Genomic DNA, 27958 nt, shown 5'->3' with positions numbered 1-27958 from the left:
TACCCTCCCTGCAAATCAAAGTGATTAGTAAAGATTTGTAAGCGCTGAGCTGGGCCTGGGGAGGATGGATTGAATTTGGGATTTTGTTTTGTCTTGTTTTTGAGACAGGATCTCACTATGAAGCTCTGGCTGGCTTGGAACTTGCTATGTAGACCAGGCTGGTTTTGAGGTCTGCCTGCTTCTACCTGCTTAGTACTGGTGTGCTACCATGCTCTGTGATTTAGAGATGTGACAGGAGGAAATAATGTTTGTTATGAGGGAAAGGTTTCAGGCAAAGCCGTGAGACACGTAAATTGTTTTTTTTAGGAGACTTTACATGTACGCCAGCCAGACTTAATTGAAGGTGGTATTAGTTGACAGCAGTTAGGAAGATGAGAAATGTGGGTTGATAATAGATTATAGAGGCTATTTCATTAGAAGTTGAACTTTTTTCTTTTATTTTGAGACAGAATGTTATGTATGTAGCTTTGCTGGCCTGGAGTTTACTATGTGGAACAGGTTATCCCAGAACTTACAGATATCCACCTGCTCCTGTGTTGTGTATGCATATGTCACAGCATGTGTGTGGAAATCAGAGGACCACTTGAGGGAGTTGGTTCGATACTTCCACCATGTAGCCCCTGGGGATTGTACTCTTCTTATCAGGCTTGGCAGCAAGTACCTTTACTTGCCGAGCCATTTTGCTGCCCCTTATATTTTGTTGATTTTCTGTGTATATGATATGTGGGTGTCTGTATGGAGGCTGGAGGACAACTTGTTGGGGTTAGTTCACTCTTTCCATCATGTGAGTCCAGTGCATTGAACTCAGGTCGTCAGGCTTGGCAACAGGTAACTTTACCTGCTGAGCTATTTTTGCTTGACCATGACAAGCATTTTAAAATGAGTAAAATGTTTCTGTATTTTTTAAAAATATATTTATTTAATTATTTTATGTGTCTGAGTGTTTTGTATGCATGTATGTATACGCATCATATGTGTGCCTAGTGCCCTTGGAAGTCAGAAAAGGGCCTTATGTCCCCTGGTACTGGAGTTGCAGACAGTTTTGAGCTGCCATGTAGGTGGTAGGAATCAAACCACTGAGCCAACTTTCCAGCCCCTCTAAGTTTCTTTTCTAAGTGACTACATTTTTGTAGCTCAACAAATGGGAAAAGTCTCTAATGTTTTTTTTTTCCTTTTTAGGAAATTCTAAAAATGTATATTTTGTTTATAATGCTTATGTATGAGTGTGTGTGTGTGTGTGTGTGTGTGTGTGTGTGTGTGTGTGTGTGTGTGTGTGTACCTACCATGATGGGTACCTGCATTTCAGAGAACAACTTTCAGGACTTGGTTTTCTCCTTCCACTGTGGATTCCAGGGATCAAACTCAGGTCATCAGATTGAAGCAACAAATGCTTTTAACCTGCTGAGCCCTCTCACTGGGCCTATTTTCTGTTTTTTTTGTTTGAGACAGAATGTCACGAACAGTTCAGAATAACCTTGAATTTGGTATCTTCCTGCCTTCTCAGTGCTGGGATTATAGATGTGAGTCATCATGGCTAGCAGCAGGATTTAGCATTTAAAAGTAATATTTTGTAAAAGTCATTTTCATAGAATTTGATAGGATTCTGACTCTGTAGTGACTCATGTGTGGTAGTTAAATATTTGCCATCAAGGCAACTCCAACATATGAGATGCATATGGATTTTTCCTTTCTAGATGTGATTAAAGGAGAATGTCAGATTTCCTATAATACTGGCTAGAGCCTCAGGCCAGCAATAGTGTGGTGCTCATTTTGTATTCAACATGATGAATAGTGTTGCTAATGGTTCATATCCTAGGGGTGTGAGGTAATGAATTTGTACTGAAATCTAAATTCTTCTTAAAATTATACTTAGAGTCTATCTGAACCCATTTTTAAGTGTAGAAAAGCAGTATAGAATATGCTATACTTCAGACTATAGGGTAATGACTACTAATATGCCAGTTTGTTTAAAGAATATCATTGTTGCTTTTTTGTTGGTTTTTGAGACACCTAAGAAGTTTTTTTAAATATATATGTGTATTTGTGTGCACCTGGTTGTGTATGTGTGCACTGTGTGCATACAGGAGCCCAAGGAAGTCAGAGTAGGCATTGGATGCCCTGGAACTGGAGTGACAGATGGTTAAGAGCCACTTTATTGTGTGCTGGGAGTCAAACTGGGGTCCTTGGGAAGAACAAGTGCTCTTAGCCATCACTCCAGCCCCGTGAATAAAAGTGGGCATATATCTCACAAAGAGAAAAAGTGGAAAATTCCTTGCTTCATGCAAGAAGCCATAATCAAAACAAGACACTTGGACATCATTGTGTAAATTTACCTTCAAGCTGTTTGGATAGCATGTATACGAATCACCAGTGAATTTTATGTTAGGTATCATCCTTTAGCTTTTTCATTAATTGCAAGGAAATATCTCACATCGTATAGTCACTTCTGGTGTCAAGGTTTTTTGATAAGGAATGCTATTGTGTAATAAGAGAATGCTTTGTAAAACTATTGTTCAGTAAAGCCCTAAAGTTGTCTTGCTTAGCATATGATTGACGTTTGAAGACGATATGGTGTTATTTTGTTCAAATAGTATTTTCATTTTTCTTATTTTTGTTATATTTTAACAGTGTCCCTATGTTTGCCATTTGTTATATTTACTGACTAAAAAAGAAAATGGTAAGTATTTTCATTCCAGTCATATTACTTTCACTCTATAGAATCAGCATTTGTTTGGTCCTTTATAAACTTAAATAACTATTAGCATTAGTTATACGACAGCACTCATTTTCTAAAAATTATTTTTAGTACTTTTATCTAAGAGCCTCTGCATAGTGGCTTCACTAAAGAGGTACTATATCTTTAATGTGTTGTAAGAAGTAATTATATGAATTACTTGGTAATTAAGTATAACTGACTTCTTTTGCTGAAGCAAATGCTTAGAACCTCTTTTTATTTTCTAGTCAAACCATTTCGTGTGAGAAAATTGCTTGATCTTCAGGTAAAAATGGTACGTATGGAAAATATCTTGGAGTGTCCAGTTAGTTGTACTTTGAGCTAGGTATTGAGCTAGGCTTTGGAGATAGAAAGCCAAGTCGTAGCTAGAAGGAACTTACTTTCTGAGAACTCAGTCAACAAAGTGGAAAATCACTATCAAAGCTGAAGGTGTAGATTAGTGGTAGAGTACTTGCCTAGCATGCACCAAGTCTTAGTTCAATCTCCAGTACAATATGTTATTTTTTTAACCAAAAGATAAGTTGTCAGACATACAATAAGTCCCAAAGGTGTCTGTAAAAAATGGTGTATGTACACGTTACTCTGTGTTTTGCTACAGATTGAACCCACAACTTTACATATGCTAGGCAAGAGCTCACCACTAAGACAGTTGCAACTCCAAAGTTAGGATTTGTATGTGTGTACACATGTTTACAAGGGTGTGCATATGTGTGTGAGTATACAGGGAGACCAGAGAACAATATTGGGTGTCGTTCCTCAGGAGCTGTCCACCACTTTATCTGTCTGTCTGTCTGTCTATCTATCTATCGTGTGTGTATGAATCTTTCTTCTCTCTTCCTCTCCAGTGTGTGTGTGTGTGTGTGTGTGTGTGTGTGTGTGTGTGTGTGTGTTGTATAGATGTATATATGAGTGGGTATGCATCATGTGCCATGGTGTGCTTATGGAATATCAGAGGACAACCTGCCAGAGTTGAATTTCTCCTTCTACCATTCAGGTCTCAGGGAGTGAACTCATCATCAGGATTGGCTACAGTTGCCTTTACCTGTTGAGCCATTTTATCAGTCACTATCCGCCTTTTTTTGAGACAGGGCCTCTCACTAGTCTAAAGTTAGCCAAGTAGGCTAGACAAGGGAATGGTTGGCAAGTGAACCCCAGGATCCACCTGTTTCTGCCTCTCTAACCCTGGGATTCCAAACATATACCACTACACATGGCTTTTTACAACTTGGATTCTGGGGATGGAACTCAGGTCTTCGTACTTGCCAGGCATGTACTTTGTTGACAGCTGTTCGCTCAGTTCTAAAGTTAGTATTTTTGAAGACTTATTTTGTCTAGGTCAAGCTGCTTGACTGTTGTATATCACTAGAAAGAGCAACTGTAAAGATGGAACAACCAATCACCAACAGCAAGTATATGAAAAATGGGTTGCAGTGCATATCACAAGCTTCATTGGCTTTCCTAATGAATTTCAGGATTTATGATGTTCCTGTTAAATTACCATCTCTTCTGCTCTATTTTCTTGACTTTCAGAAGTCAAGAATTAAATATCAAGGTCTTACCTCCTTGATATTTAATTCAAAGATGAGTATACTTTATTTACTTATTGTTTTTTTTTTTGAGACAGGGTTTCTTTGTGTAGCTTTGGATCCTGTCCTGGAACTAGCTCTTATAGATCAGGCTGGCCTCAAACTCAAAGAGATCTGCCTGTCTCTGTCTCCTCTGTGCTGGGATTAGAGGCATGCACCACAACCTCCTAGAACTTATGCTTTTTTGTTTGTTTGTTTTTGTTTTTGTTTTTTTGAGACAGTGTCTCACTATATAGCCTTGGCTATACTAGAACTTGCTGTGTAGACCATGATGGCCTCAGACTCACAGAGATCTGCCTTCCTCGGCTTCACCTTCCCAAGTGCTGGGATCAAAGACAGGTGCCATCATGCCCTGGCTGCTATTTTTATTTTTTAAAGATTTATTTGTTTTATAAGTATGGGTATTCTGCTGCCTGCATCACGTGTGTACAGTGCCCAAATGGTCCGGAAGAGGGTTCAGAACTCATGGAAGTGGAGTTATAGATACTGTGAGCTGCCATGTGGGTGCTAAGAATGGAACCTGGCTCCTTTGCAAGAGTATCTGGGGATTTTAACAGCTAATCTATCTCTCCCGCTCTAAAGATTAATAAACACTGAAGATAGAGTAAGTTGCCATTCTGAAAAACCCATGCTGTATTAGCAAATATGAGTTGCAAGACTAAAATACAGGTAGAAGAATTGAGAAAAATACGTGGAAGAAGTAAACAAGAAAACAATTATAAAATAGAAGATTATCCATGGGGAAGTTTGTTTCAAGATTGTTGGTACAAATTATCTGGTTGTTCTTATTTTCTATATTTTTTTTGAGACCATGTCTTAGGGTTTTTATTGTTGTGACTAAAAACACTTTGGGGAGGAAAGAGTTTATTTCATCTTGCTCAGCCTATGTTTTTTTTTTTAAAGATTTATCTATTCCTGTATTTTATGTGTGTGGGTGCTTTGTCTGTATGTATGCCTGCACACCAGAAGAGGGGTTAGGATTCCCTTACAGATGATTATAAGCCACCGTGTGGGTGCTGGGAATTGAACCCAGGACCTCTGGAAGAGCAGCCAGTGCTCTTAACATGTGAGCCATCTCTCCAGCCCCACAGCCTATTTCTTATGCATCCTAAGACCACCTGCCGAGGGTTGGCCCCACTCACAATGGCCTGGGGCCCCAAATATCAATCATCAATCAAGAAAACCACCCTCCAGATTGGTGCATAGGATAATCCTATGGGAGGCATTTTCTAAATAAAGATTCTTCAAATGACCCTGCCTGGAATCACGATGACAGTTGCTCACTATTTAGCCCCAGCTAACCTGGCACTGTATATGTAGACCAGCTGGTCCTGAACTCATATGGAGTTCCATTTCTACTTCTACCTCCTGCTTGTTGGGATTGAAGGTATGTGCCACCACATCCAGGTGGTTACTCATTTCTATATTTTCTATAGCATTTTATTGTTGTGGCACATTGCAAAATTAGAGTCTAAAGGTTTAGACTTAGTTTTTGGGGTTTTTTTTGGGGGGTGGGGGTTCTAGACAGGGTTTCTCTGCGGCTTTGGAGGCTGTCCTGGAACTAGCTCTTGTAGACCAGGTTGGTCTCAAACTCATAGAAATCCACCTGTCTCTGCCTCCTGAGTGCTGGGATTAAAGGCATGCGCCACCACTGCCCGGCTTTAGACTTAGTTTTTTTTATTTAAACCACCTTTTATTTACTATTAGCTTTTAGTTTGTATTTGACATTGAATTGAAAAATGGAAAGTTCTTACTTTATTTCAGGGAATGCAGCCTCACCTCCAAGCCTTGTTGTCGCTGTATAAGTTCTTTGCTCCCACTTTGATTTCTGTATCTTTGCCTGTAAGGAGGAAGGTAAGAGATTACTGAAAGATAAGTCCTGGTGAGAGTGAATACATTTTTGCTTACTTTGTTTTGTTTGAGAAGGTGTTTTGGTATGGTCCTTTCTTGTTTTCCCAAATGATGGGATTACAGATGTACACCACAACCCCTTGTAAAATGCATTATTTTTTAGAATGTTAATTTAAAGATTTGGGCTAAAATCTTTCCCAACTCTTTTGGGATAAGTTGTATTAGAGATTGGCCCTTTGTGTTGATCCCTTTGATGCATTATAATAGATTCCTGATTAGGAGATAAAAAACCTTAAATGGATTTATAAGAGTGTAAATATTTTATAACTAATATGCAATCAGTTAATAGTTTGGGACTCTTATTATGTTGCTCTGGCTCATAAGTACCTAATCTTCTGTACACCTAAATTTGCAGATCTATTTTAATAATTCAAAGAATCTTTGGGCTTCAGCTCTGATTGCTGTGAAGCAAAGAAACCAAGGAGCTTTTCCAGAACCTCCAAAGCTGATATTAGGTCCAAGTAAAGGCCGCTCTCTAAAAAGAGTAAGTAATCTAAAACAACAAAGGACTCATGGCTTTAAAAATAGTAACAATTGGGCTGGAGAGATGGCTCATTGGCTAAGAGCACTGGCTGTTCTTCCAAAGGACCTGGGTTCAATCCCCAGTACCCACATGGCAGCTCACAACTGTCTGTAACTTTAGTTCCACGGGATCTGATACCTTCACTCCAATGTGTGTAAAATAAATGTTAAATAAGTTATTTAAAAAAATAGTAACAATTCAGATGGTGGTGATCTTAGGTATTTAATAGATTTTGATAACCTAGTATTCTGTGCAAACCACATTCAGACTCCCACTAAGTGAAACATCTTAACAACTGATTTTGTTTATTTATTTTTGAGATTGTATCTTTCTAAAGTATAGCCTCAGATGACTGGAAACTTGCTATGTAGACTGTCTCTGAGTGCTGGGATTAAAGGAGTGTACCACCACATCTGACTTGCTTTTATTTGTTTAGATTGTCTTTTTATTGTGTTATCTTTCACCTTTAGAAATGGAGTTCTCACTCAGTTATACCAGCACTAAATTCTGCTAACATAGAATGCAGGGGAAAGAAGCATCTCTCTGATTTTCTCAGGAGTGAAATATCACTTCCGATAGAACAGCTTCAAAGTTTCCCTCAACTTTTGCAGAACATTCATTGCTTAGAGGTATGTGACTGGAGCAGGTACTGATTCCAACTTTCTGTTTGGTAGCCTCTTTTATTTTTAGTACTTAAGATTGAACTCAGCCTCACACATGCTACAGAAATACTCTAAACTGAGCCTATCTCGGGCTCAGATCCTCTAGTTTTGTATGTATCCTATGTAATGTTTTGCTGATTGCTGTGACCTACAATTCATGCACTTACTGGTGACTGATTGTTTCATCTTTACAGCTGCCTTCTCAGATGATCTCAGTGCTGAACAGCTCTCTGCTACTTCACTATATTAATTGTGTCAGTGATGAGGCAATCTTACTGAGGCTCAGTTATTGGCTGAGTCAAACATTACAAGAAGGTAAGAATTGATGGTGTAAAGCACTGGATAAATGAGAGTGGAAGAAGATAATTTGTAAATAGATTTCTTATTCTAGATTAGAAATTCTAGGGGCTGAAGAGATGGCTTAATGGTTAAGAGCACTGCCTGCTCTTCCAAAGGTCCTGAGTTCAATTTCCCGAAACCATATTGTGGCTCACAACCATCTGTAATGAGATCTGGTGCCCTCTTCTGGTGTGCAGGCATACATGCAGACAGAACACTGTATACATAATAAATAAATAAATCTTTAAAAAAGAAAAAGAAAAAAAAGAAATTCTAGACCAGAGGAGCCTTCCTATACTATAATTATCTGGTAATTATGTATCTTGGACATGAATACTTGTGGTATTATCATTTTAAGACAATCAAAATGGAGTGGTGTTAGGTGAACAATGCTACATGGTCATCAAAACTTGCCAGATGGTTGGTCTCAATCTCAGAGTTCTTTGTATTCCTGAGAACATACAAGAGTCATTACTATTAAGCCAACTCAGAAAATCAATTTATAGGACATAATATCAACTTATTATTTTTTTTTTACTTTTTTGTTTTTTTTTAAATTTTTCTAAGATTTTATTTAAATTAGAAACAAGCTTGTTTTACATGTCAATCCCAATTCCCTCTCCCTTCCCTTCTCCCCTGCTCCCCACCAATCTCCTATCTCATCCCATTTCTGCTCGCCAGGGAAGGCGAGGCCTTCCATGGGGGAATCTTCAAAGTCTGTCATACCATTTGGAGCAGGGCCTAGACCCTCCCCCGTGTCTAGGCTGAGAGAGTATCCCTCTATGTGGAATGGGCTCCCAAAATCCATTCCTATGCTAGGGATAAGTACTGATCCACTACAAGAGGCCCCATAGATTGCCCAGGCCTCCTCACTGTCACCCACGTTCAGGGGGTCTGGATCAGTCTTATGCTGGTTTCCCAGATATCAGCCTGGGGTCCATGAGCTTCCTCTTGTTCAGGTCAGCTGTATCTGTGGGTTTCTCCAGCCTGGTCTTGACCCCTTTGCTCATCACTCCTCCCTCTCTGCAACTGGATTCCAGAGTTCAGCTCAGTGTTTAGCTGTGAGTGTCTGCCTCTACTTCCATCAGCTGCTGGATGAAGGCTATAGGGTGGCCTATATAGTTAGTCATCAACTTATTATTTTATAGTAGAAGTGGTCTTTCTGATGACAGAAGTGCTCATTTGTGCCAAGTAGACTACCTCCTCTTAATGACACATTGGTCACTATAAATTTTCTTAATTATGGAATTAAAGGAAGTGACAGTGGGGAGTCTTTCTTGCAGGCCATAGTAAATCCTCGGCACTTCATTCATCCACAGTGACATTTTCCCTAGTAATTTGGTTGACTATCAAGAGAGCTTATTTCTTGGATATGTAATTCCTGACTATTCAAATCTTTGAAGTCAGTTTTAGTCACTAGAGTCTATTGCTCCTTTGACTTAGAGTTTTTCTTTATGGGATATGTGATACAATCAAGTAGATTTTCACTCTGTATGTTCTCAACACTTGTATCTTACTCAACTCACCTACCTATTTTCAGCTGTGCATTTATAATCACTTGGATTACTGTGACTTGAAGCTAATCTCATTCATTTTAAGTGAACCTTTCCAGTGTTTTTACTATAAACTTTCCCCTATGTTATCATGTTTGCTGACCATCACTTCCAAATCCTTGTTATAATCTATAATGTCACTTAGGCAGGATATTCAAATCTTACAACTTTTTAAATCTGTCATTTCTTTGTCACTTCAGAGTAGTGATATATTTTGTATTGTTTTTATTATTGCATAACCACTTGCTTATTTTTAATATTTCTGCTCTAGAATGTATATGGTATAATATAAATAATTATGAACAAGAAAAAGAATTTACAAACTTCCTGGACATTGTCATCAGGGTGCAGTGCTTCTTACAAGTAAGATTCCATTTGTTTCCTACAGATGCCATCATTCTTAAGATTTGCTTGGATGTTCACTGTAGTATTTTCTTTAGCACCTGACATTTTCAGTTTTGGAGATAGGGTTTCATGTGTCACAGACATGTACCACCACATCTGATTTGTTGAAGTATTGGCAAATCAAACTAAGGTCTACCAACTGAACCATACCCTAAGCCCTACTACCTGATGCCATTGATTTTTATTTTTACTTATGTTTTCCTTATTCTTGGCTTTTTCAAAAAACACTATTTGCTCAATTTGAAATTCATAGAGCCAAGTTGGACTGATGTTTAATTTTGCACTATTATGTTTGAAGAAAGAATAAGTTGAAAATTTTAAGTAGTGGAAAGCATTCTAATTTTAAGGAAATAAATGATTTAATGCATTCAGTTAAATGAATTAGCCAGGATTATAAATCTTAGAGGGTTACTATTTGTGTTCTTTTGGGGGGAGGTTGGGGCTAGGACTAGCAATCAAATCCAGAGCCTTTTGCATGCTAGGTGAGCACTTACATACCATTGATCCATATCTTCAGCCCATGATTTGTGTTTTTTTCAATTAATTTCTTAATCCTTTGACAGGGCCTCTTTAGCCCAGGTTAGCCTTAAAGTTAGTACATAGCTGAAAATGACTCTGAACTCTTAATTAGATTGTCCTAGTTCTACCCCTTGAATGCTGGGATTACAGGTGTGCACAACCACATCCAGTTTAGGTGGTTCTGGAATTAGACACGTATTCTGACTGAGCTCCAGCTCCAGCATATGACATGGGCATCTCTGAGTTGCAACTGAAGCTAGAATTCATGTGTTCGCACTGTCTATATACTCTCGTGCATCTGAAATAACTGTTACACAAAATAAAGTGGTTGTTAGAGAATGTGTGTGATTTTTAATTTGAGACAGGGTTTCTCTGTGTAACAGCCCTGGCTGTCCTGAAACTCGCTCTGTAGACCAGGCTGGCCTTGAACTCAGAGATCTTCCTGCCTCTGCCGCCCAAGTGCTGGGTTTAAAGACGTGACTCAATTGCCAGATGTCTTGGGATTTTATTTTGTTTGTTTTTGCTTATTCAGGACAGGATTTCTCTGTGTAACAGCCTGGCTATCCTACAACTTGCTTTGTAGACCCGGCTGTCCTCAAACTCAAAGAAAATGTTTTTCATTTGCTGGTTTTTGAGACAGGGTTTTCCTGTGTAGCACTACTGTCTTGGAACCAGGCTAGCCTCGAACTCAAGAGATCTGCCTGCCTCTGCTTCCTGAGTATTAGGGTTAAAGGTGTGCACTTCCACTCCCTGGCTAAGAATATTCATGCTTCTACGTGAAATTTTGCAATCACCCTGTGTTTCAGGAGGGGTTTTACTCCTGTGAAGCATTCCTGTATAAGAGCCTGCCTCTCTGGGATGGCTTTTCTTGTCGGTCACAGTTCCTTCAGCTTTTGACCTGGATTCCATTCATTAGCTTCTCTGGTATGTACCATGAAAACTTACTAGTTACTTTTCTTTTTGCTGTGATTAAACTCCATGACCAAGGCAACTTTGAAAGAGTTTATTTTGGCTTATGGTTCCAAGGGTTTGAATCCATGACAGTAGAGCAAAGGCATGGAGGTGGGGCAGGGACTCTAAGGGCATCGTAAACCATAAGCGTGAAGCAGTGTTGACTGGGAATGATGTTAGGCTTTGAAACCTTAAAGGCCACCTCCAGTGAGATACTTCCTTCACCAAGGCCAAGACTCCCTAAGCCTACATGAACAGTGCCACCAACTGGGGACCATGATTTTAAATGCCTGAGCTTAAGGGGAAATTCTCATTTGAACCACAGCTTGAACTCATTTAATTCAATGTAATATAAATTAAAACAATTTTGAATACTTTTATTTTCTATTTCCTAGAGGTGAAGCCACTTTTTTTTGATCATCTAGCACCTCTCTTCTTTACATCAACCATTTATTTCAAGGTAAAAATCCCTAAACCAAAAAATCTAAATACATCTTACTCAGGAAAAAAAAACAACATACTTCTATTAACTGATGTTAAAAAAATTCCAAGCTGGAGTTCTGGTAGTGATTTTCTTTCTTGTCTTTTGAAATTTTGTAACATTTAGTGTGTGTGTCACAATGCATGTGTCATGGCATGGGATTTTGGAGGTCATCTTGTGGTTTTCTCCACCATGTGGGTCCTGGGGCTACAACTGAGATCATCACGCTGGGGAGCAAGTTCCTTTACCCATTGGGTCATTTTACCTGCCCTCCTTTTCCTTTCCCCTCCCCTTCTCCTCCCCTTCCCCTCCCCTTTCCCTCCCCCTTCCCCTCCCCTTTTTTTCCCCTTTTCATTTTTTTCTTTTTTGAAATAGAGTATCATGTAGCCCAGTCTGACTCAAACTCAATAAACTTTATGTGTAGATGTAGATGACCTTGAACTTCTGATCCTCCTGCCCCTACCTCCTGAGGGTTGGGATTACGGTCATGCACTACCATGCCCAGTTTCTGTAATGATAGGGAATCAAACCCAGGCTTTCATACACACTAGGCAAGCATTCTACTAAGTAAAATGTACCTGTAGTCCTCCAGCAGTGATTTCCTTCCTTCCTTCCTTCCTTCCTCCTTCCTTCCTTCCTTCCTTCGTCTCTCCCTCCCTCCCTTTCTCTCTCCCCTTTCCCTCTCTCTGTCTCTTTTTTTTGCTATAAGGATTTGCTAGTTATTGTAGCCTAGGCCTGCCTGGAATTTGTTATATAGACAAGGCTTGACAGCAGTCCTCCTGGCCCTTACTTCCCCTGTGTCAACAGTGAAGGTATAACTCACCACACCTAGCCTTTGCATTGATTTTGTAACTGTACTGTATTATGGACTATAAAGTTCAAGTGCATAGAACTTTCTGGTTTGAAAGCTCTGTCACTTTTTTTCCTGAATTTTTTACACTAGTAAGCAGCAAGTGAGATCATGAAAAATGTATCAAATGCGTATTAACATGAATGTAAAAACAAACCAACTGGGAAATACTCAATCATACTTGGAGTTTTCTATTTTATACTTTGGTGTGTGGATTAAATGCATTGTTCTTAACTCCAAATCACCAGCAACACATCAGTATCACATTAAAGAAATAAAATTTCGGGCTGGAGGGATAGCTCAGCCATTAAAGGCTAGGCTCACAACCAAAAATATAAGAAATAAAAATTCTTCCCCTTGGAGTCATTTAACCAAGAGCAAGAATATGGTACTTTACTGAACTCTTTAAGAGAGTTTTACAAGGAATTAAGCCACCGGTTCCAACTGAGCCAGACAAACATAACTACAAATATCATTGTTTATCAACCAATATCCATAAGCCTTGTGTACAACATTTATGGTGGCTATTCATCTCTGTACTTGCTGCTTTTAGCAAAAACCCAAAACAAAAACAAAAAAAAACCCACATACATTGTTCTGGGTTGGCAGGGGATGGGGGCATGGAAAAGTACATAAAGTCACAGCTATGGACTAGTTCAGGTTGTAAAATCAGCTGACATGGGAAGTCCAAGGCAAGTAAGGTTGATTGTTACATTGTTCTCATAAAGGCAGGATAAACAAACAGGTGGGATCCATAGTAGGCTACCAGTCTTCAAGTTTTAAGTGACCTCAGTGTGTGTTATTAACTCAGACTGTGAGGTCCAGCCAAAGTCCCAGTCGCTTAGAATGTAAGGGTAGTTTTATCATAAAGCATTGTCAGATATTTGAACATAGTGCTTATTTATCTCATAAATATTCTAATTACCATTTTGTAAGGGTTTTGGGGATGTGGGGATGTGAAGTTAAGACAGGGTCTAACTATGTAGGCCAGCTTTTCCTGGAACTAAGGATGACCTTTCATCTGCATCTGTGTTTTTGCCTCAGCTTCCCAGGCCCTAGGATTAGGATGAGGCAGTTGCTCTGCTCTAACTCTTCCTCACAACTGTTGAGAGAGCAGTAGCAACCAAAGCCAACAAAACTCCTTGAGCCACTTTCCTTTCCAATGCTCATTCCTCTTTGAGAGCAATGACGGTAGAATCTTCCTTTTACAAATGTTTTATACCTTCAATGGCTCAATATTGACCACATTTATAGGAAAAATAAGTTGTTGTGGTTAGTATTTCTCATAATTTGTTGCATATCACTTTATTGCCTATCACATTAACTTGAATTTGCTAATTTTATATTACTTGTAGCTTACTGCTTATAACTACTGCCATTCAAATGACAATTCCAGTTATCCTAGCTAAAAAATTTTCAGAGGCTATTTTGAAAAAAAGATTTCTTTTTGCAATTCTCTTCTAATCTCACTGAGTTCTTTTTAATTTCTTCACTCATCACACCAATCTAAAGGCTATTTAACTATGGACATTTGGTTGAACTGTAGGCAGTTGTCATTTTTGTAGGTCAGGGTGGTTGGTAACTAGCAGTTGTTTATGATTTAACCTACTATGCAAGTATACATTCATTTGTCCATACATCTATTTGTGTTTGAGAGTGGGGGATAGGGATAAGGAGAAAAGGGAATGGCAAATGAATCAAGAACTCAGTGAAGATAGTTAAGGAATTGTGAATTAGGCCCTGGAAAGGCAGGGTAAAGTCTGAGAACATAAGGATTAGAAATGTTTGTTTTCCAGAGTTACAGAAGATTTGTTTTTAAAACCATTAAAAAGGATCTTTTCGTATTCAAAGATCTCAAAGCAAAAGGGGTAGAGAACTCTTACTTGTAACAACTTCAAATGATCTCTGAGGCGACAATAAGGATGATTTTGTTTCTGAGATAGTCTTCTTATGTAGCCCAGGCTAGATACTTGATATGTAGATTACACTAGTTTTGAACTCCCTAATTTTGAATCTCCCTAATTCTACCTCCTAAGTACTGGCATTTATAGATTTGTGCCATCATGCGTGGCCAAGGGTGATGGTTTATTTGATGATGCAATATGTGTTATAAAGGAGTGTGATTTAGAGAAAACTCTGTTGCTGACTAAGCTGGAAGTCTTGTTGAGGTATGTTTCTTCTAGAAAAAAATGGTAACATAAATCTGTATTTGCAGCCATCTGTCCTTTGTAGACTGTACATATTGGAGTAGCAACTGTTTGAATTCTAAGTGGGATATGGCCATCTCCAGGGTCTCTTCCATGTGTAGCCTCTGTTAGGTCTAAATACTGTTTGCTTTGGATGACTTTGTTTTGTTCTGTTTCCCCCCTCAGTGTAGTGTTCTACAAAGTCTGACAGAACTACTTCAGAATTGGCTGCTGTGGCTTTCCATGGATGATCACGTGCAACCGGTGACAAGCAGTCCTCTGTGAGTTATCCTGTGGTGTTACACAGAGATGATCGATATAAAAATGTTTGCATATAGAATCTAATATTATGGCATGAGACTTAATTATTTCATGTAAACATTTAGTAGAACTTTTCTGGAAATGTTTTATTCTTCACATTTCATTCCCACAATCCTGAAAGAAAAATAAATTTTCCAAGTTACTATTTAGATAAACCAAAAAGCAACCCCTTTGAATGACTTGGCACCCTTAGGTAATACTTTAATTTAATTTACTTTAATTCACTTTATATAATACAATTTTTATATATGTTGAGCCAATTTTAATGATGGGTTTTATTCATGGGATGTATTTTGGTTACATGCACTAATTTATCTTGGCTTTGGAGTTAAAAATGAATTTCAATTTCCATTAAATGTATGCTTTACCCTCAAAGTGAAAGACTACATTTCAAAGAACTGCATAATCAGGTTATTTTGATTCTTTCTGTCTATTTGGATTGTCTTTTATCCTATCAGCCACATGATTCTTTAGTGCTTTAAAAAGTTTATATTATAGAAAATTGTAAGCATAATCAAAAGTACAGATACGAGAGACCATAGTGTAAGAGGGGTGGAAAGACTAAGAGTTAGAGGTCTGGGTGGACTGGAATGAAGCAGGACCTTTTTCTGAACATGACAGGGCCACTGCACTTATGAATTTACAGCAACCATGGTTGCTTGCATAAGACCTGCACAAGAGCAAGCCAGTCAATATGCTCACATGGAGCCTCCACCCCTGAGTAGCTGAGGACAGTACAGCTACTTTAAGTGTATGGCTCCTGGTAGGCTGACCATGCCCCAGTGAATGACCCTTCTTCCAGAGGTATATGGACAGCACAAATTGGAGTTGATGCTTATTAAATTAAAAGGGGGGGTGGAGTGATGGCTCAGTGGTTAAGAGCACAGGCTGCTCTTCCAGAGGACCTGAGTTCAATTCCCAGCAACCACATGGTGGCTCAAACCAACTGTAATGAGATCTGGTGTCCACTTTTAGCATGCAGGTATATAAGCAGAGCATTCATACATAAAATATAAATGAATAAAAATTTAAAAAAGGAAAATATCAGGTTGAGAGGGCACAGGGAGATAGGAGTTAAGGGGAGGAGATGGTGAATATGATCAAAATACATTGTATGAAATTCCCAAGGAATGAGTAAATACTTTTAAAATTATATATAGATAATAAATTCCAAAGATAGAAACACACAAACACACACATGCACATGCACTCACATACGCATGCACACACACAAACACACACATACACACACACACAAACTCACATACACACACATACACACTCACACATTCAGACACACTCATATGCACACTCACTCACACTCTTATATTCACACACTCACACTCACACATACACTCATACACACACACACACACACTCACATACACATGCACATACATGCACATGCACTCACATATGCATGCTCACACACACAAACACACACATGCACATGCACTCACATACGCATGCACACACACAAACACACACATGCACACACATACACACACATTCAGACACACTCACATGCACACACACACACATACTCAAACACTCTCACATTCACACTCTCACACTCACACATACACTCATACACACACACACACACACACACACACACACACACACACACACACACAGAGTACAATGTTACCAACCCCTAGTATATTACTTTTCTTGCTGCAACAACAAAAAATCCTAACAAAAACAACTTAAGGAAGGAAGGGGTTTTGGCTCATGGTAGATGGGGAGGACATGGTGGCTGGAGCATGAGGCAGCTGGTCTGCCCATATTCAGGAAGCAGAGAACAAGGAATGCTTGTGCTCAGGACCCCAACCCTGAATGCCACCTACATTTAGGGTGAGCTTTCCTATGCCTCAGTTAAGCTAATCTAGATAATCTCTCACAGACATATCTAGAGGTTTGTTTCCATGCTGACTCTGGATCTTATCAAGCTAACAATCAAGATTAACCACTACACTTATATATCCATCATCCAGTTTCAACAGTTATCAACTCAATTTAGTGGCTTTTTCTTTCTTTCTTTCTTTCTTTCTTTCTTTCTTTCTTTCTTTCTTTCTTTCAAGACAGGGTTTCTCTGTATTGCTTTTGGAGGTTGTCCTGGAACTTGCTCTGTAGACCAGGTTGGCCTCGAACTCACAGAGATCCACCTGCCTCTGCCTCCTGAGTGCTGGGATTAAAGGCATGAGCCACCACCATCTGGCTGTGGTTTTCTCTTTAAGAATTTTGTGTTGTAATAAATATATGAGTGTACATGTGTATATGTGAGCTCAGGTGCCCTTGGAGGCCAGCGGTGTTGGATCCCTTGGAGCTAAAGTTTACTGATGATTGTGAACCACCCACTGGGAACCAGACTTAGGATCCCTGGAAGAGCAGTGCATTTTCTTAACTGCTGAACCATCTCTCCAGCCCCAAACTGCATTTCACTGTTTACTTTTCTCCTTATTCTTTTTTTCTTTAGATTATTCTTTAGTGAAACCCAGATAGTATCTCAGCTGTTACAGTGGTGTTGCTATGATACATAAAGTTAACAGTTTAAAAATTTTGTAATATTTATTATTAATCTCTGTATTTATATATGTATGCCCCTGTATACACATGCATGCCCAGTATGTGGGAGGGTCAGGGGGCAATGTTGTGGAGTTGATGTGTTCCTTCCACTGTATATGGGTTCTGAGGTTTGAATTCAGGTTGTCAGGCTTACATGACAAATGCTTTACCCTTTTTAGCCATCTCTCCGGCCCAACTATCATTTTCATTTTATATTATTTTTTTGAGACAGGGTCTCATGTATCACAAGTGGCCCTCAAACTTATCGTGTAGCTGAGGCTGGCTTTGAACTATTGATCCTCCCTAAAGTGCTTTCTAAGTGCTAGGATTGTACGTGTAGACTACCATATTTAGTTTATATGGTGCTAGGAATCAATTCCAGTGTTTATTCATGCTGGGGAAACATTGTACTAAATTCGTAGCCCAGATTTTTTTCAAAATTTTAGGGAGACCATCTAAAAAGGAATAGTGCTTTTTAAGCCCCTTTAAGCAGATAAACGGGCATGTGTCTAGATAACCTTGCCATACTATTTGGAATTAAATAATATCACCGTGTGCCGATGAGGTAGCTTAGCAGGTGCTTGAGTGTAGGTCTTACAACCTGAATTCAAATCCAAGATCCCACAAGATACCAGGAGAGAACAGAGTCTAAGAATTGTCTTGTGACCACACATGTGCAGTGTGACCTGTATGCCTGTGCGTGTGTGTACACACAATAATTAGTAAAAGAAACACACAGGAGTTCAATATAGCTTATAAGTTTTCAGTAATTCATTTTGGAAAAATTAGTATAATATTGTATTTCTATTATATGACCATTTGCCATGTAAGTGACTAGAAGAGAGTAAACTGTTGTGATAGATCCTAAGAAGAGAAGTGTAGAAGAGCATCTCACTATCATTTTCCGGGGACATTTCTGGCTGTGACAATGACTGGTGGACAGAGGGTTCTGTTATCATTTAAGAGCTGGCATCTGGGAACGCTGAACATACTGCAGGGGTGGGGGCAGGGTTCTAAGGCACTTTTAAACCATGGATTATCTTCTTTAGAACACCAGTGATTTATAAAGAAGCTCTCACCAACAAGTCTGCTCTGGGGCTGAGGGTGTGGCTCAGTGGCAGGGTGCTTGCCTAACATGCAATAAGACTTCGGTTGTATGCCCAGCACCACATTAAAAAGAAAAGGTTGCTGGGAGCAGTCATCATTGTTTGCAATAATTTGTGGCACATTTGTGAAGTCCTGCGAAGTCTCAATTGTGCTACTTCAGTTTTGCAAGTAAACAATGTGCTTTGTTAAATGGTCTCTAATATTTCCCTGCTTCTGTCACTGAACTATCATGGTAGTGAATAGTGAGAGAGTCATCATCTCCTAAACCCTGAGACTATATATTATCACAGACTGTACATTATTATACTTTATCCTTTTTTTTCAGTGCAGAACCATTGTAACCACCTACCCAGATAGGAGGGTAAAAATATGAGTTCAAATTTGTAGATCTTTTCTAAATCTTTAACTGTGGATTGAAAGATACATGTGAGAAATTGATTGAACTACTCACTATATTGTGTTGTTTAAAGAGATTATATTACTGACTTAGTAGAGAATACAATAAAACCAGATTTTATATGTGTATGGGTGTTTTACTGGTATTTATGTCTGTGTAGAACATGGTGACCAAAAGAGGAGTTACAGATAGTTGTGAGTTACCTTGTTGCTGCTGCTGGGAACTGAACTCTGGGTCCTCTGCAAGAGCAACAAGTAGTCTTAACTGCTGGGCAATTTCTCCAAACCCTGGATATAGTTTTAACTAGAAGATTGAAATATGCTAACATTCTGCTTATTCAGTTTTCGGGATAGATTGAATTCTGGTGAAAATGCTTTACTGAGGAATATGCAGAACTGGATATTGATTCCTGTACTATGGGTTTCATTCAGTGTGCGGCCATATTATTAATGCATAGGAAATGATTCTTACCATCATTTTCCTACTGATCATTTTGTTCATTTTTAATTTTTCTGAATATGTTGTGTCACTTTGTCATGAACTCATTTCTTTGGATTTTTATTGAACACCCATTATTAATAATTTTTGTTCATTTTTCACTAAGAGATTTCCATAATTGAGGAGTGTTAGAACTCAGTATTAACCAATTATTAGAGACAAATATATTGACTGCATTTGTTTTTCAGTATTGTAACATTATCCAGAATTTGCTTGAAACTTAATCCTTTTTCTTTTCTTATCAAATTTACTAATAGAATCTGGTTGCTGAAATGTTCTGAGTTGATAGTTTTTTTGTTCAATTTTTTGTTTGTTTGTTTGTTTGTTTGTTTGAGACAGAGTTTCTTTGTGTATAGCCCTGGCTGTCTGTCCTGGCACTCACTCTGTAGACCAAGCTGTCCTCAAAATCACAGAAATCCACCTGTCTCTGCCTCCTAAGTGCCAGGATTAAAGGCATATGCCACCACATGGGCTATGTATGAGGGGTTTTTATTTTTCATTTTTATTTTTTGTTGTTTTCGAGACAGGGTTTCTATATGTGCCTTTAGAGGCTGTCCTTGAACTTGCTCTGTAGACCATGTTGGCCTCAAACTCACAGAGATCCCCTTGCTTCTGCCTCCCAAGCAAGTGGGATTAAAGGCATGTACCACCATCACCTGGCTATATGAGTTCATCTTAATGGTTCCTTAGAAGACAAGAGTGCTGAGCATTGTGGTGCATGCAGATCTGAGTTCAAGGCTAGCCTGGCTATGTAGTAGTAAGTTCCAGGACAGCCAGAGCTCCATAGTAAGAGGCCCTATCTCAATTAATAAATAAATAAACAAACAAACAAATAAATACTAAGAGTAATCACTGTGCTTTTTAGTTTGTTTTTAACTTTTATTCTTCTCTCATACATTGCATCCTGACTGCAGTTTTCCCTTCCTCTACTCCTCCCAGTCCTTTCCTCCATATTCCTTTTCACCCAAATCAACTCCTCCTAAAAAAAGACCAGGCCTACTAGGAATATCCACTGAACATGGCCTAACAAGATACAATACGACTGGGCGCAAACCCTCCAATCATGGCTGGATGTGGCAACACAGTAGAAGGAAGTAAGAGTCTCAGGCATAGGCAACAGAGTTAGAGACACCTCCCGCTCCCATTGTTGGGAGTCCCACAAAAGCATCCTGCTATACAACCATAAGGTATATGAGAGGACCTAGCTCAGACCCATATAGGATCTGTGTTTGTTGTTTCAGTTTCTGTGGGCCTTGTTCTCGTGATGTCTTAGTCCCTTCTTGCCCCTACAGTCCTTCTTCCTCTTCTGCAGGGTTCCCCTGTTTTCACCTAGTGTTTGGCTGTGGGTCTCTACATCTGTTCCCATTGGTTGCTGGATAATACCCCTCTGATGACAATTGGGGCTAGACACCAATCCATAAGTATAGCAGAATATTATTAGAAATTATTTCCATTTTTGCAGTCAAATTTGTTCTATCCTGGATCTCTGGGCTTTCCAGCCTCTGGTTCTTGGTCATCAAGGCAGTGTCTGGCATGGACTACTTCTTGTGTCATGGGCCTCAAGCTGGATCAGTGATGGGTTGGACATTTCCACAAGGTCTATGCCTCCACTGCCCCAGTATATCCTCTAGGCGGAACAGATGGTAGGTTGAAGGTTTTGTGGCTGGGTAGATGTCCCAGGCCTATTGTAATAGGAGCCTTGCCTGGTTATAGCAGATGGCCAGTTCGGGCTCCATATCCTCCGTTACTAGGAGACTTCACTAGAGTCACTGTCCTAGATTCCAGGGCATTTCCACCGCACTAGGTTTCTACATCACCCCAAATGCCCCCAATTCCAGTTGTTTCTTCCAGTATTCTCTGCCTCCCCCCCCTAGATTCCTCCTGTTCCCATCCCCACACACCCCCAGTTTACCCACAAAGTGGTAAGTGAGTGCATGCCATACGTGTGCCTTTCTGGTTCTGTGTTAACCTCTCTCTGGATGATATTTCTAGTTCCATCCATTTGCCTTTGAATTTCATCATGCCATTATTTTTAATATCTGAGTAATACTCCACTGTGTAAACATATCACATTTTTTAACCATTCTTTGGTTAAGGGACATCTAGGTTGGTGGACTAACCACAATACAATACTATAGTTAATCACTGTGCTTTTATTTTTGTAAAAGAAAGTGAATTGTACATTGGAGAATGGATAGCTTTTTAATTCCATATCCATTTATTGCTTTATATTGCCTACCTTTACCTTGGACACTGAGCACTTTTGCTGGTGTGTATCTGAGTATTATAATTTCTTATTACAGGGAGACAACTTTGGGTGGATCCATGGACTCTGTGTTTCAGTTGATTGACTACGTAGGCTGGCTGTCCGTGATTGCAATACGCTTGGAGAGCAACAGTACATTGTTGTTGCACTTTATTTTGGACTTCTATGAGAAGGTAGTATACAAATCACAAATTTATGATAGTCACTTTATTGGCCTGTGAGTTTTAAATTTCAAGTATAATCGTGAAGGTAAGTTATGACCTTACTATGTAGCTTAAAATAACCCCGTTTTGAAATTAATGGTTTATTTTCACCTGAGTAACTGACTTTCATAGAACAATTGTAGTAGAAAATCTGGTTGGTCTTTAGTTCAGATACTATTTTATAATATACTGACCTATTAAAAAGCTGGTCCTAGGCAGAAGTCTGCATCTAACATCATTTCTCGTTTTTGATCTATTTTTTATCCCCATCCTCTGGCAGAACAAAAAGGGTTATATTGCTTTTTCAGATTTGTACTCCTGACTTTCAAGTGCTTAATTTTTTCTGTTACCTAGTAACTTTATAATTCTAATCCTTTTACTGTTTTATAAGATTTAACATGGGTAGAACTGTCACCACCACAAATTACCCATTATAATCAGTTGTCTCTCTTCATTCACTAATACCTAGTTGATTTTTTGTTTGTTTTGAAGTAGGTCTTATGTAGCCCAAGGTGGCTACAATTTGATGTGCCGCCAAGTGTCTTAGTTAGGGCTTCCATTGCTGTGATAAAACGTCGTGACCAAACCAACTTGGGGAGCAAACAGTTCAGCTCAGTTTATATTTCCCAGTCACACAGTCTATCATGAAGGAAATTCAAGGCAGGAACCTGGAGGCAGGAGCTGATGCAGAGGCCATGGAGGGATGCTGCTTACTGGTTTGCTCCTCATGACTTGTTCAGCATGATATTTTTACAGCCCAGAGGTTGCATCATCCACAGTGAGCTGGGCCCTCCCACGTCAATCATCAATCCAGAACATGCACCATAGGGTTGCCCATAGTCCAGTCTGGTGGGGCCCTTTTCTCAATTGAGGTTCCCTATTCCCAAGTGATTCTAGCTTATATCAGGTTGACATAAAACTAGCTAACACACTGATGAAGCTCTGATCCTCTCTTGGATTTCTGGGATTAAAGGTTTATATCACCACTCCTAGTTTATATGGTGCTGGGGATTAAAACCAGGGCCTTGTTTGTGGTAGACAAACATTCTGCCCACTGGCACTTATCTCCAGCCTATATTATGAATTTGTTTATAAGAATGCTCCTTTGTTTTCCAAGTTGCCAGTTAACTGATTACGGTAAATGAATATGTGGGAGAATTAGACAGGTTCAAATGTGATGATATATTATCACTTAACTTGTATTGATGATTCTTCGAGTAAATTCATTGATTTGTGGAAAATAATCTATATATTGATATTAACATTGTTTCCAAAAGGTGTGTAACATATATATAAATTATGATCTTCCAATATTGGTGTTATTTCCTACTGCAATCTTCCATTCTGCACTCCTGAGCCTGGATGCCAGTATCTTGAACCAACTTTGTTACATTATATACAGGTACAAGCCCCCTTCTTCCTTTAAATCATTTTATAAATGATTACATCATAATTCTATCTTCATCATTTAATTATAACAAAATTAAAATTCCTATCAATTTTCTGTCAGGGCCTATCGACATAGGAAACATGGCTTTTTGCGTATATGACCTTCTTATATGAAGCTCTAATATCTATGTTATTGTTTTTATTATTTATTTTTCTTTTTTGAGACAGAGTTTTTCAGTGTAGCTCTGGCTGTCCTGGGACTCACTCTGCAGACCAGGATAACCTCAAACTCACAGAGATCCACCTGCCTCTACCTCCTGAGTGCTGGGATTAAAGGTGTGTACCACCACAGCCCAGCTTATTATTTTAAATTTTTATTGTAGTATCCTCATTGCAAATAGTGCTGATTTTTCTAAGGACATATTTATTGCAGCGTATCATGTTCTTTGGGTTTATTTGCTCCCCTCCCTCTTTCCTGCTAGTCCACTTGCTTCCTCCAGTCTTGCTTCTGCTTCCATGTCCTATGTATATGTAAGTGATGTTTTCTGTCTATATAAAGTATTGGCCCACAAATGAGAAAAAACATGGTATTTATCTTTCTGAGTCTGGCATATTTTGCTTTAAAAGTGATTTCAAGCTGCCTTATGGTGGTACCTTAAAATTCTAAAACTGGAGCTGTGCTATTTTTAAATCCCCCCTGTAGGGTGTATGGAATTAAAAGTCTTTGCTTCGGATTGGTTTGTTATGTAATGACATTGCTGCATTCAGCTTTGTTAATTAAAATTTCTGTGTGTTAAAGAAAAATTAATCATTTGTTGATATCTGCTGAAGTGTATAAAGTTTCTCTGGTAAAAGGGACATTTTCTGGGGGGCAATGGGAACTATTTATTGCCAGTTATGTGACCCTCTAAACATTATTTCCAGCCTTTTGCTCTTTACTTGTGGACTGAGATTATTTTTAATCCATAAGTATAAAACCATTTCAGCATAATTTGTAGAGCTTTGTCAGTATTAAAATATGTAGAAATTAGATGATAGTTCTAAGATAAGAAAAAGATTACATTTCTGGATTTCATTGTTCAGCTGTACCTTTTAACTTTTTTTAAATTTATTTGGGATTTTTGTTGTTGTTGGTTGTGGGGTGTGTGTGTGTGTGTGTGTGTGTGTGTGTGTGTGTGTGTGTGTGTGTGTGTGTGTTAAACAATACATTAGGAGTCATGGGACAACTTCCAAATCAGTTCTTTCCTTCTACCATGTGGGATCCAGGCATTAAGGTCATGCCATCAGGCTTGATGTCGAGTCTTTCCTTGCCTGCTCAATTATCTCACTGGCCTGCTGTACCTTGTTTTTCATAAAGGAAATGTGTTCTGTATCCATATCTGTGTTTGACTGCTTGCTTTAATAATGAAATGTCTTTCATTGTTTTCTTTCTATTGAGTTATATGTACAGTAAGAGCACATCTAAAATGTCTGATTCAATCTTTAAAAATGTACCAGTCCTGTGTATGTATGTGTGTGCATGTGCATTGCCACAGTGTGTATGTAGAGGTCAGAGAACAACTTTGTATGGTTAGTTCTTCCCTTATACTTTTATATGCGTTCTGGGGATCAAACTCAGGTGGTCAGACTTCATGGCAAGCACTTTACCCACTGAGCTATCTTGTCATCTTCCAACTAAATTTGAGCCTCTTTTTATTTATTTTATTGTAGTACTCATGATTGAATTCAGGGCCTCATGCATGCTATACAAGTAAACTCTACCTATAAACCCTAACTTTCAAAATTCTTTATGGAAAATGTACCATTAAAGTGAAAAATCCTTAACTAGATAATTAGATATTTGTATTTGTGCACATTTGCATTTATTTACTTTAAAATGTTCTTATTTGTATACATGATTGTGTGGGTGCACTTTCATGAATATTCTTGTGGAGGTCAGAGGTCAATGTCAGGTATCTTCCACTATCACTTTGCACTTTATTTTTGAGACAGGTTTTCTAACTGAACCAAGAGCTCACTGACAGCCTACAGTAGCTAGCTGGAGAGCTCCAGAGACCTGTCTATGTCTGTTTACTCCTATCAACCCCCACAGTGCTAGGGTCAGCAATATATGCAACCAAACCTGGTTTTTATATGGGTTGCTAGGGTTAGGGATGCATGCAACCAAACCTGGTTTTTATATGGATTGCTAGGATTAGGGATGCGTGCAACCAAACCTTTTTTTTTATATAGATTGCTAGGGTTAGGGATGCGTGCAATCAAACCTGGTTTTTGCATGGGGTGTTAGAAATCCAATTTCAGGTACTTGCACTTCTGCAGCAGGTATTTTACCAATGGAACTATCTTTCTAGCCCTAAAATGTATATTTTAAAATTTTTATTTTACATTCAGAAGCACTATATCCAATGACATTTTAAATGCTTCATTATATTTGCTTTTATTCTTAGGTATCGTAATAATTTGACAGCTGCAAAGAAAAACAACCTTTTAAAGAAGGTATGAAGGTTAAATCTGTGTTAAATCACCATTTTTATAAATAACCGAGTATAGATATATGGGACCTGTTAAGAATAAAGAGGAAAAGATTAATAGATGTTAATGACTATTTTATTTCTTTCCCGTTAGGAAAAATCAGAGTTCAGTCTCAGCAGCAAGATCTGTCAAGAATTTAATTACTATTTGACAGTTATGGTTCATTGCTTATGGATGTCCACACCATTTGAAAAAGGAGTATACATTGATCCCCAAATCTTGGAAAATACTGAAGTAACAGAGTATAGAAACAGCTTAAATTTAGTCCACCATCCTTCTCTATTGAGCTATGCAGCTTGCTTTTTGCTACAGGTAAGTGTATTTAAAACATCTTCAGACTTCATGTGGCAACACTGTGAAATAGGAACTGTTGTATTTGAATTGCAAGGCATGTTCAGATTTTTTAGTGCTAACAAAATTTTGGTAGTTGGGCTAGGCTTTAAGGAACTTAAAGAATCTCTGTTCTCTAAGAGAGCTTGGCCTTTTTACAGAGACAGAATTGTTAACCAATTACTATAATACGGTGCGGTGAAGTGAGGGAAGGTACAATTGTAAGGAAGATAGATGAATAATTCAGTTCTGCTTGAGTTGAGGTTGGTGCCAGGTAAGGGAAGGCTTCATAGAGGTAGAAGTTCCTGTATACCCCTCCTAAGATTGAAAGTGAAAGCTAGGCAATGTTGTTTTTTGATCTTCAATATATTGATATGTGGGAGTAGCAGAGGTGTGAGTGTTTTCATAGGTCAATTGGCAAGATAACATTCTCAACCTTATTAATGACTTGGGGGTCCATTCATAAGGTGTGTATATCAAATGCATACATGACACAATGTTAGGCTTACAAATATACTGAAAGAATTTGGATTCACAAATCCCTTTTTTTTTTTTTTTCGAGACAGGGTTTCTCTGTGTAGCATTGGAGCCTGTCTTAGAGCTCGCTCTGTAGCCCAGGCTGGCCTTGAACTCACAGAGATCCACCTGCCTGAGCCTTCCAAGTGCTGCAATTAAAAGCGTGTGCCACCACTGCCCAGCTACAAATCTCTTAAGATAGAACTCTAACAATGAAAACAGTACAGAGTTAGAGGAATAGTCATTGACTAGATATCTCAAATATACATGTAATGAGCAAGACCCATCTGGATATTGCTCTCAAAGTTCAGTGTGTATTTGGGAGACTGTCAATAAACAGCTTAGCATAAACAAGGATGTTCATGGCAGAGGCAGGAAGATCCAGAGTTCTAAGCTGGCTTTACTCAAAACCAAAACCCCAAACAAAAGCAAACACCCGAACAGGCTTGATATAGTGCACATGGGAGGCCAAGGTTAGGGTTTAGGAAAACTATAAATTTGAGACTAGCCTGGGACACACAGTGAGATACTGCCTCAGAAGGAAGAAAGGGAGGGGGACAGAGGGAGGGAGGGAGGAAGGAAGGAAGGAAGGAAGGAAGGAAGGAAGGAAGGAAGGAAGGAGGGAGAAAAGCAAAAGGCAATGTGGCGATTCCAATTTCTCCACATATGTTTCAATGTTATCTGTATTTTTGGCTATACTAAAGGATATGAGATAATATTGAATTGTGATATTGATATGCATTGCCATGATAACTAGATATTTTCAATTTTTCACACTTAATGACCTCTATATTTTCTTTGTAAAAAAAATATTCAGACCTTTTGTTCTTTTTTTTTTTGGTTTTTCAAGGTAGGGTTTCTCTGTGGCTTTGGAGGCTGTCCTGGAACTTGCTCTTGTAGACCAGGCTGGTCTTGAACTCACAGAGATCCGCCTGCCTCTACCTCCCAAGTGCTGGAATTAAAGGCGTGCGACACGACTGCCCGGCTCCTTTTGTTTTTTATTGTGTGTGAGAGATGAATCTTAATGTATCTCTGGCTGGCCTTAGACCTGTTATGTAGCTCAAGATGATCTTGAACTTCTGATCTTACTGCCTCTGCCTCCCAAGTACTGGGATTACATGCATGTGCCAC

The 27958-nt window shown here is 38.8% G+C and overlaps 1 protein-coding gene across 3 annotated transcripts in view; it reads left to right on the top strand.

The window, feature by feature from the left end:
• Cenpi (centromere protein I) overlaps positions 1-27958 on the top strand; it is a 52554-nt gene that overhangs the window by 8770 nt on the left and 15826 nt on the right. For all 3 annotated transcript variants that reach the window (XM_027432952.2, XM_027432951.2, XM_027432953.2), the window contains 14 exons: positions 2629-2677; positions 2962-3008; positions 6085-6174; positions 6587-6715; positions 7225-7383; positions 7611-7731; positions 9580-9671; positions 11039-11156; positions 11579-11643; positions 14887-14981; positions 21895-22030; positions 23338-23462; positions 25897-25945; positions 26075-26293. In XM_027432952.2, the coding sequence (XP_027288753.1) occupies positions 2629-2677; positions 2962-3008; positions 6085-6174; positions 6587-6715; positions 7225-7383; positions 7611-7731; positions 9580-9671; positions 11039-11156; positions 11579-11643; positions 14887-14981; positions 21895-22030; positions 23338-23462; positions 25897-25945; positions 26075-26293 (1494 nt within the window). The remainder of the gene's footprint in view (positions 1-2628; positions 2678-2961; positions 3009-6084; positions 6175-6586; positions 6716-7224; positions 7384-7610; positions 7732-9579; positions 9672-11038; positions 11157-11578; positions 11644-14886; positions 14982-21894; positions 22031-23337; positions 23463-25896; positions 25946-26074; positions 26294-27958) is intronic.

This window comes from Cricetulus griseus, chromosome X, assembly GCF_003668045.3.
Source record: "Cricetulus griseus strain 17A/GY chromosome X, alternate assembly CriGri-PICRH-1.0, whole genome shotgun sequence".
Taxonomy (NCBI): domain Eukaryota; kingdom Metazoa; phylum Chordata; class Mammalia; order Rodentia; family Cricetidae; genus Cricetulus; species Cricetulus griseus.
The sequence above is the reverse complement of the archived record's forward strand: the minus strand, read 5'-3'. Positions and strand labels throughout refer to the sequence as shown.